This window comes from Borostomias antarcticus (assembly GCF_949987555.1).
Source record: "Borostomias antarcticus genome assembly, chromosome: 26".
NCBI lineage: Eukaryota > Metazoa > Chordata > Actinopteri > Stomiiformes > Stomiidae > Borostomias > Borostomias antarcticus.
In genome coordinates this window covers 177,501-186,690 of record NC_140259.1, presented here as the reverse complement: position 1 = coordinate 186,690, position 9,190 = coordinate 177,501, and the positions used below count along the sequence as shown (strand labels likewise).

General features: G+C 50.4%; 2 protein-coding genes across 2 annotated transcripts in view; both read right to left on the bottom strand.

The window, feature by feature from the left end:
• pde4dip (phosphodiesterase 4D interacting protein) overlaps positions 1 to 1,496 on the bottom strand; it is a gene marked incomplete at its 5' end in the record, with an annotated part of 43,307 nt that extends 41,811 nt beyond the window's left edge. The window contains one exon of the mRNA XM_084459067.1: positions 267 to 1,496. Coding sequence (XP_084315193.1) covers positions 267 to 1,496 — 1,230 coding nt within the window. The remainder of the gene's footprint in view (positions 1 to 266) is intronic.
• Positions 1,497 to 4,083: 2,587 nt separating this feature from the next.
• The window catches only part of LOC311326199 (myomegalin-like), a gene marked incomplete at its 3' end in the record, with an annotated part of 72,103 nt that continues 66,996 nt past the window's right edge, over positions 4,084 to 9,190 (bottom strand). The window contains exons 5-9 of the mRNA XM_084459066.1: positions 8,459 to 8,535; positions 6,051 to 6,174; positions 5,500 to 5,660; positions 5,070 to 5,226; positions 4,084 to 4,215 (exon numbers count right to left, since the gene is read on the bottom strand). Coding sequence (XP_084315192.1) covers positions 4,084 to 4,215; positions 5,070 to 5,226; positions 5,500 to 5,660; positions 6,051 to 6,174; positions 8,459 to 8,535 — 651 coding nt within the window. The remainder of the gene's footprint in view (positions 4,216 to 5,069; positions 5,227 to 5,499; positions 5,661 to 6,050; positions 6,175 to 8,458; positions 8,536 to 9,190) is intronic.

The following is a 9,190-nucleotide window of genomic DNA, read 5'->3' as shown; positions in this document are numbered from 1 at the left end:
GGGGGGGGGGGTCTCAGATCCTGGGGAGGGGGGGGGGGTCCTGGGTCTCAGATCCTGGGGGGGGGGGGGTCCTGGGTCTCAGATCCTGGGGGGGGGGGGGGGTCCTGGGTCTCAGATCCTGGGGGGGGAGAGGGGTCCTGGGTCTCAGATCCTGGGGGGGGGGGGGGTCCTGGGTCTCAGATCTAGGGGGGGGGGGGGGGGGGTCCTGGGTCTCAGATCTGGGGGGGGGGTCCTGGGTCTCAGATCCTGGGGGGGGGTCCTGCTACCTGCTGGAAGCGGAAGGGGCCACACCGCACGTAGTCATCCCGCCACTGCTCCTCCATGTCCGCCAGGTCCACCTGCAGCTCCTGCTGCCCCCCCGGGGTGAGCGCACGCTGGGGGTACAGCTCGCACTCCGCGCCCCCTCCGTACGGGCTCCTCAGGGGCCGGGGGCCCCCTCCTGGGTCCAGCTTGGCTCTGAGCAGCACCGGGAGCCTGCTGCCCCGCTGGGTCGGGACCGCCCGGTACACCCAGGTCCTCATCAGGCCGAGCGCCAGCTCCAGTCCAGGGGCCGCGTCCTCCCTGGGGAGCCCCTCCCACCGAAGGTCCCGCCTCGTAGCTTCCCCTGGCCCTTTGTCTCTGTCCTCGTCCCCCTCCTCGTCCCCCTCGGGGTGGACGGCGAAGGGCGTACCCAAGTCCACGGCCGTGTCCAGGGACTCGACAGAGGAGGCGGGGCTGGGGCTCATCCTGTCACACAGGGTCCTGTCGCTGTCGGGCCCGGTGGGCGGGGACTCGGGGGGGACGGGCGTGGCCTCTGACCCGCCGATCATGGCGCTGCTGGAGTAGCGGGTGGACGGCCCACAGGAGGTGCTCCTCCGCCCCAGCCCACGGGGAACCTTGCAGACCGCCTCGTAGTCGGAGTCGGCCACGCGAAGAGCCGCGCACCCCCTACAACGCCTGGGCCGCTGCCCAGGAACGGCCTCTGATCCTGGGCAATGGGGATGGTGACGCTGGGGCTCCGAGGCTGGGTCCTCCTCGTTGGCCCAGGATTCATACACAGAGTAGGCCAGGTCATCGTGGATCAGGTCAGTGTATCTGGCGTCCTGGAGGGCTGAGAGGTCCACCACAGGAGGGTCCTCGGACCCCCCTTCTTCTGGCCCGGCCCCCGCCCCGGTCCCAGGGGCCGCGTCGTCCTCGGTGTTGTTCTTGTGGTACAGGCCTCCGATACACTGGCGGAGCCGCTCCTTCTCCAGCAGCAGCTTGTGGAGGCGCTCCAGCGAGAGAGCCTCCACGCGGGCGATGACCGTGTCGAAGCGGTACATGCGGTCCAGCATGAAGGCACACTTGGAGCAGGCGAACTCCCCGCGCCCGTCCCGGCTGAGCTCCAGGCCCAGCGCGTGCGACAGCAGCACCTGCAGGTTGAGTTTGGAGGCCGGGTGGAAGATCCATCGCCGCTGGTTACCGCAGAGCTCACGAGCGCAGATCCTGCACACCTCTTTCATCTTGATGTCCAACATCACCGTTCAGTTCCGGTGTGAGTTGAGCTCAATAAGCTCAAGACTGGACACACGATCGTGTGTGATGCAATCGTCCAGTAGGCCTATTCAAACTAAATCAGTCAATTACTGGACAATTAGCCTACTAGGCTACCTACATTAAAGTCTAAGAAAGAACTGATTCCCCAAACCCTAAAATTAATCTAAATGTATGATGATGATGATAATGATGATGATGATGCGTTGCGGTCAAAGTTGATAAGTGCCTATCCACATTGATGGAGTAATACCCAAAAAAAACAGAGAAACGGTGGCTTAACAAGTAGGCTTAATTGGAGTCCAGTTCTGATTAAGGCTGTTAAAACACACGTCGATAATCATCTATGATCAGCGGAGGCACCGTTTCACTGACTGCGCTCCCCGTTCAGTCCCTCAACGTCACTATGAAGCCTCATAAATCAGTGCATCTCATTCCGGTTACCGGGGTCCATCGGCCAAGCGATGATTTCCACAACCGATCATCTCATATCTTTCTGACACAGACTATCAATGCGAAAGCAGAATGACAGCGTCGCCCCTCGCCCACATCCCGTTAATCCGACACGAACACGGAATTGAATCCATTCGAGAAAATAAATGTCTGCGACAAATCGCGGTTGAAAAAGAAGCTACTTAAAACCGTCCCGTTATCCTGTGTTCCGGTGATAACGGACACGGTGATGAGGAGGAGAGGAACGGAGAGGTTTCGGTCACACACGGGTGAGATGACAACGTGACATAAACGCTTTCTGACTGGACTGTACCATTCCGCTAGAACAGAGGGGTCGGCTGTTCCATTCCTCCTCGCCTGGCTCAGCCTAATGCCCGTCTTGACCAAGCACAGTACAGTAGGCTAACCTCATACGGACCATGCATTTTCCTTCTACGGGCCAACAGTACACTTCATAATCAAGTTTCCTCTCCTATCCATTTTTAACAAATTAGGCTAAGCCTACTACAGATATGAAATTAATTCAAATGAGACCTTTCTACTGTAAAACACTACATAGAGGTTGCTTTCTTTTGTTTCACACAGATAAAATATCTAGAATAAATATTCACATTGATTAAAACCTTCTCTCTGCATGGTCTATGAGTTCATCCCTTGCCTGAGGCGATCATTCCCCAGCTGCACCCATAGTCTAGCTGCCCCTCTCACACGCATGACAACATGAAGGGGGTCGACGTGGAGGGGGTCAGAGTCATGTGACACTGTGCACGGGGGAAGAGATTCAAGCCAAAAGCCCTCACCTCGAACAAGCCCAGACTTTCCCAGGAAGTCAGGACATGAATCTGCGCCCCGTCCTTCGTTATGCGGGGGCTGTTTGGGTTGATCCATCATACCGGGATCTGATTTGTTTTCTCTAGAGACGTAGACCCCCGAGGACCCTGTGTGCCCACAACCTACATTTGTCACCCAATAACCTGTAGTAATTGAACCCAAGAGACAAGACGCCATAACAGCGATTGACCCTAACGAGGCCGGCAATCAAATATCTATTAATCCTAATCAAGGAGAATTACCAAACACTCAGTACTGATTACTCTCCCGTGTTTATTTCTCTGGAAGTGACAGAAATGGTCGAGATGTGACAGAAAGAAAGAGTCACACGGGGTGTCTGAATCTCATCTTGTGAAGCCTGCTGTTAGTGTGCTGTGTAAACAAGTCATCATGCTCTTTTTCAAAGTGACTTTATATGTTTGACTGTCAGACACTGATGCGATTGTAATTATAGCTGGTGTCAGTTGGGAGACCAAGTTTAACCTTGGGATAGCAATGTGTGTGAGTTGACACACACACACACACACACACACACACACACACACACACACACACACACACTGAAATAATACATCAACATGACCCTGTTTCTTTAGTTAGCTGTGTAATACAAGCAAGCAGCAATAGCAGTGACTCAATCGATTGGCCATTCAAATATAAAATGAACTTCCATTACAACCAAACTAATCTCAAAGCCAGACCCATGAGAGTTCTTACACTGATACACTATGTAAGCTATGCTAACTCCATTACTGCATGCTGCAGATCTATTATGTAGCATGTGGAATGCTGCAGATCTTTTATGTAGCATGTGGAGTGCTGCAGATCTATTATGTAGCATGTGGAGTGCAGCAATTCAACGTAATTTGAGCCTAGAGAGAGATCAACCAGACCAGCCTTACACCATGATTCCACAGTGGCATGGCACAAAAAAACCGCTGGAGCAAAACCCTTATGGGTAGCATTGGAGGTAGAATTTGTGTGTGTGTGTGTGTGTGTGTGTGTGTGTGTGTGTGTGTGTGCATGTGTGTGTGTGTGTGTGTGTGTTTTTTGTGTCACGGTTGGGTAAAATTCTGGTTCAGTTCCATCAATTGAGTATTTAAGCAGAAATATAACTCATGGGATTTGAGTGAGTGATTTCAAATGGTTAACTGATGCTTGATATTAAACTCACATCCTGAATTACAGTAACTGAATTGAAATGAAATTGACCCCAGTCCTGATAGCTCTCCTTGTGTGTGCCTGTGCCTTGTCGTATTTCATAAGTGCAATGTGCTAGGGATCCCACTAGGTGGCGATCTCTGACCACTGTCCCAGGAAGGAGCTAGAGTAGATGGCGGCTAAGGAAGGATCTTTCCAGCATACCTGCATCTCCTGCTGGACACAGAGCTTCTGCTGGCTCAGGTCACTCCTCAGCAGCTGTGGGTGGAGGAGTGGTCAGGTAGTCAGACGATGAGCAACATGTGGCCTAGCAGGAGTGGACAGAGCGGACTCTACTCACTAGAGTCTAGTTTGCAATACAATCCACAGTAAGGTATCATTTTAATGACAATAACACACTACGATTTTCTCAAAACAAAAAAGATTGGCGCTAATTTCAGGTTCCTCTGGAAATTTTGAGGAAGCTTGCAATAGCATTTTGGAACTTGAAAAGCTACTCAAAACGTGAAAAGACTGAGGAATCTGTGAAAGATATCACAGTTCAGTCCAGACAGTCAGGAGAGGTATGTTTGACCTGCTGAGCACATCGAGGTTTGAACATAATCAGTCTGGCTCGTCTGTGAGAGCTCCAGCTCCCCCACTTAATACATCTGTGTCTGTCGTCAGGGAGAACGCTGCTCACGCAGACCAAGTCCAGTGACCTACATACAGCATGTTTATAAATACAGTCAGATATCTGAACCACTTGGGCCATCATGGTTCAACATTCCATGCCCTTAGAAAGGGGGGAGGGGAGATGGAAAGGTAGGGGTGAACTAGTGTGGAACGTGGCCCATATATTAGTGGTGGGTGGACAGTAGACTGGCCCTCACGGGCCTGATCCCACATCAGAGCCAGCAACCTAGGACCTCATAAGTCATGGCTAAATGTCACCTCGCAGTTTGGTATCTACTGTAACAGTAAATGTCTAACCTACAGTAGTGTTATACTGTACGTGTGGACAGGACATGATTTGGAAGGAGACATATGTGTTGTGTACATCTGTTTTTGCTGTAAGGACCTTGTGGTGAACTGTGTGTGGGTGTAGAGAAGGAGGAGCTTTGTAAACGCACCTGTAAATCCCTGTCTTTATTCTGGAGGGAGGAGGAGAGGTCGTGAACCCTGACCTCTAGCTCTGTGATGTGGTGGCTGAGGGAGCTCCTCTCCTCTGTCAGCTGGCTGATATGGTCCCCTCTGGAGCTCAGGGACTGGCCCAGCTCCTCTATCACTCTGCCATGGATGAAGGGATGGAGAGAGAGAGAGAGAGAGAGAGAGAGAGAGAGGGAGAGAGAGCATGGACACATGAACATGAGCAACTGAATATCCGTCACCCCACGGCAGTGGCATGTGAAGATACAGTAGCAGCATGTGGGGCTCAGTGTAGCGGTCATTCCCATCAGTGTGGATGTCAGAGCCGATGGAGCGGTCAGCAGCGGTCAGGCTCGAGGGTTAAGAGATGGAAGCAAAGGACCGACTACCTGAGGCCCGTCACTGTGCCCTCACCTGTCCTTCTCTGCCAGCGCCACGTGACGCAGGGGTCCCGGAGAGCCTCCCCACTCCTCCGCCTGCACCACCATCTCCCTCTCCAGGGCCAGGCAGCGCTGGGACTCAGAGTCCGCCAGCAACGCCATCTTCTCGGCCTCGCCGCGCGCTAGCCGCGCCTCCTAGCGCCACAACACACAACCGGGGGTGGGTTCAGTGAGCGTGCTGCACCATCAGGGTTAGGGTTAGGGTTAGGGTTAGGGCTAGGGCTAGGGTTAGGGTTAGGGTTAGGGTTAGGGTTAGGGTTAGGGCTAGGGCTAGGGCTAGGGCTAGGGCTAGGGCTAGGGTTAGGGCTAGGGCTAGGGCTAGGGCTAGGGCTAGGGCTAAGGCTAGGGCTAGGGCTAACCCTAACCCTAACCCTTTTGTATTATCATCCTCATTAGTGTGCTGAATGAGTGATTTGTGCTGGCGTACTATACAATTCATTGGGCTGAATTTGAATGATAGATTTTTCATTCATTTAATCAGTTCGCTCCAGAAAATGTGGTCCCCGTGTGTCAGGTCCAAAGTACCTCCTGCAGGAGCTGGATCTTGGACTCCAGAACCTCCTGCAGGTGGCTGATCTCCATCTGCCTCTCATCACAGCGACGCTGCAGCTCCGCCTCATTCTGATTGGACAAGCTCTCCGCCGTCGACCTATAGGGAGCCCGGGATTATAGCGATGAGGCATGAGAGCAGGAAGTGTGCAAGTAAACGCTCCGACCATCAAATTCATAAAACATGAGGATAAACTTTGAAAGTACTGTGCACTCCCAGGGCCATTACCAGGACCCTGAGGCAGTCCTGGTTGAGAGCAGTGCCACAGTCACTCAATTATGCATGTCTGTAATGATATAACAGCCTCTGAGGCCGATGGCTCTCCCTAAACACACACATTATTCATTAGAGCCCAGTCACTCATACAGCAAATATGAGCTGCTGCGTCACTAAAGCACTTTTGCTGTACAAAAGAAACTTGAATCAGGTCCAAATGACTAAATGGAGGTTCACCGCCCTATAATCCACATGACTACATCTACACCAGCCAGCAGGGGGAGGAGCTCCTCTACTACTGTAGCTGTTTGTCAGTTTTAGGGTGATGACTGTTGCCAGTGAGATATACAGTAGATATACAGTAGATAAACAGTAGATATACAGTAGAAGGTCTATCAAAGCCTCTCTTTCAACACCTAACAGTGTGTCCCGGGGCTTTGCTCAAAACAGAGACACACTAACTGCTTTTCCAACCTCATATCTATTAGTCACGGTCTTTTAATAGCCATCATGATAAAGACAGAGCTGACCCTGTGTTTATTTATGAATCAGAGAGCGCCCAGATAGAAGCCTGCTCTTAGCCACAGAGCCAGCAGTACAGGGATAAGGGAACACCCCCCCCCACCCTGCTGCAGGGCTACAAGGTCTCACTGGGTCTCAGCGAAGTACTCACCTGATGGATAGAAATCCTAAGTAGCCAAATTACTGCCCAATATACTGTAAAATGATGAATCGATCTAATTACGTGTGGACAGAACCATTTATTAACGTAACATGAATCAGATGAGATGCTGATTGATGGATAGTTCTGTGAGTGCAAGTGTTATTTCTGTCTGACAGTGGTGTGCCCTTTCTGCACTGTAGAGAAAATAAATATGCTGTAGTGTTTTAAAATGGAATGGCTGCTGCAGCTATGTCCATTCAGGAGAACCCTGTCCCTCTTGCATGAGAGGGTGATATGGGAGGGATGGGTCTGTTCTGAGGTGAACAGGGTTCTGGTTATGGCGTTATGTCCAGGACGGTGTGGTTGGAAGAAGGGTGAATGATGTTTGGAGGGTTGTGTGAGCACACTTCAGGGACCCGTTTGTCCCTCAACACAGCGAGACAGCTGCCGTATTGACAGGTGCTGGTCTGGTCTGGCTAAAATAGTTTCTCACTCAAAACAAACCCACAGACAGTTCCCCTCATCCCCTCCCTCTCTCTGCGTTGCTCTTTTATCCCTTTGTGTTCCTTCTCTAACCACAGAACCACTTTATACAATAGAATGTGAGCGCGGTCCACACAGGGCATTCCAGAGGGCTGTCTGGGTTGTGTTAGTCTGCCTGGGAGAGGGGGGCGAGACACATGCACTAACTAACTGCTACAACTTGTATTTCAAAATAATCAGTCTTGTATTTGAGTATTTTCAAAAAACAGCCACAAAGAAACTATCTGTACTTGAATTATATTCAGTATTTGCATATATAATACTGAAAATCAAACACTGCTGTCTGTTAAATAGTATTCGACTTCCCTGAAATACTATTTAAAACTATTTCCAAATATTTGAATTTAAATATTTGAATTTTGAAATATGTTTGAAATTCCCTGAAACACATAAGACGGGACAGTTGCCCACTCTCATGAGCTCTTATAACCCTCAGGTAAATGTAACCTTTCTACTTTTCCAAATCAGTGAGACATGAATATAAATTGTGGGCTGCAATTTGTGTTCAAAAAGGAAAATAAGATTCACATAAATGTGTTCATTGTAAATCCAAATGAAGCTATGGAGCATACAGTATGTACTGCAATATTTTCAAATAATACAAATGTAAATTCCCAAATATTTTCACAAATTCAAATGAATTGATTTGAATTAAAAAGATTTTTCAGAATAACATTTTCATGTATTATACAGTATATATAGGTATTTGAAAGTAATTGAAATACATTGAATAGTATTTGACCTGGGCCTGGTATTTGACCCTTAACAGATCAGGACCCTGGAGGCAGATTCTGAATCCAGTTCAAATCTGATGGCTGTTGAGTTCTGACAACGGAGTCTGACTTGAACGTGACTTCAAATATCAGACTGAGAGGTGAGGCCATACTGTGATGATCTCTGTCATTTACATGAACACATTCAGACACGTCATAACGCTGGGCGAAGTGTTTCTGTACTTACACAGCCTGGTCCAGTAGCTGCTGCTTCTCCTGGAGCTCCTGCTTCAAGCTCTCCACCTCCACCTTCAGCTCGATGTTCTGGAACAGACGGGGGTGTGGATCAGTCGCAGGTCAGGGAGGGTGCAGAACATGGAGAACAGTTTGACTGTCGCTCCAGTCACATTTATAGTAGTCTCACACAGCCAGGCCTACTGTATCTCACACAGCCAGGCCTACTGTATCTCACATAGCCAGGCCTACTGTATCTCCCATAGCCAGGCCTACTGTATCTCACACAGCCAGGCCTACTGTATCTCACACAGCCAGGCCTACTGTATCTCACATAGCCAGGCCTACTGTATCTCACACAGCCAGGCCTACTGTATCTCACATAGCCAGGCCTACTGTATCTCACACAGCCAGGCCTACTGTATCTCACACAGCCAGGCCTACTGTATCTCACATAGCCAGGCCTACTGTATCTCCACACTCTGCTTCCCCTGCGCCAGCGCTGGAGAAAGGTCTGGCTGGACTCGGTACCATCTGGGGATGGGATGGGTGGGGGTGGGGGGATGTGGGCGTGGGGGTAGGGGGGTGTGGGCGTGGGGGGGGGGGGGGCAATCACAATCGTCTTCAGAGGAGCGGTTGCTAAGTTGTTGTTGTTTGGGTTGACCGACCACATGAATCAGGGCCACTAATGAGAAGGCTTATCCCCAAAACCTATATCTGTTCAATTAGACTACATGTATAGTTA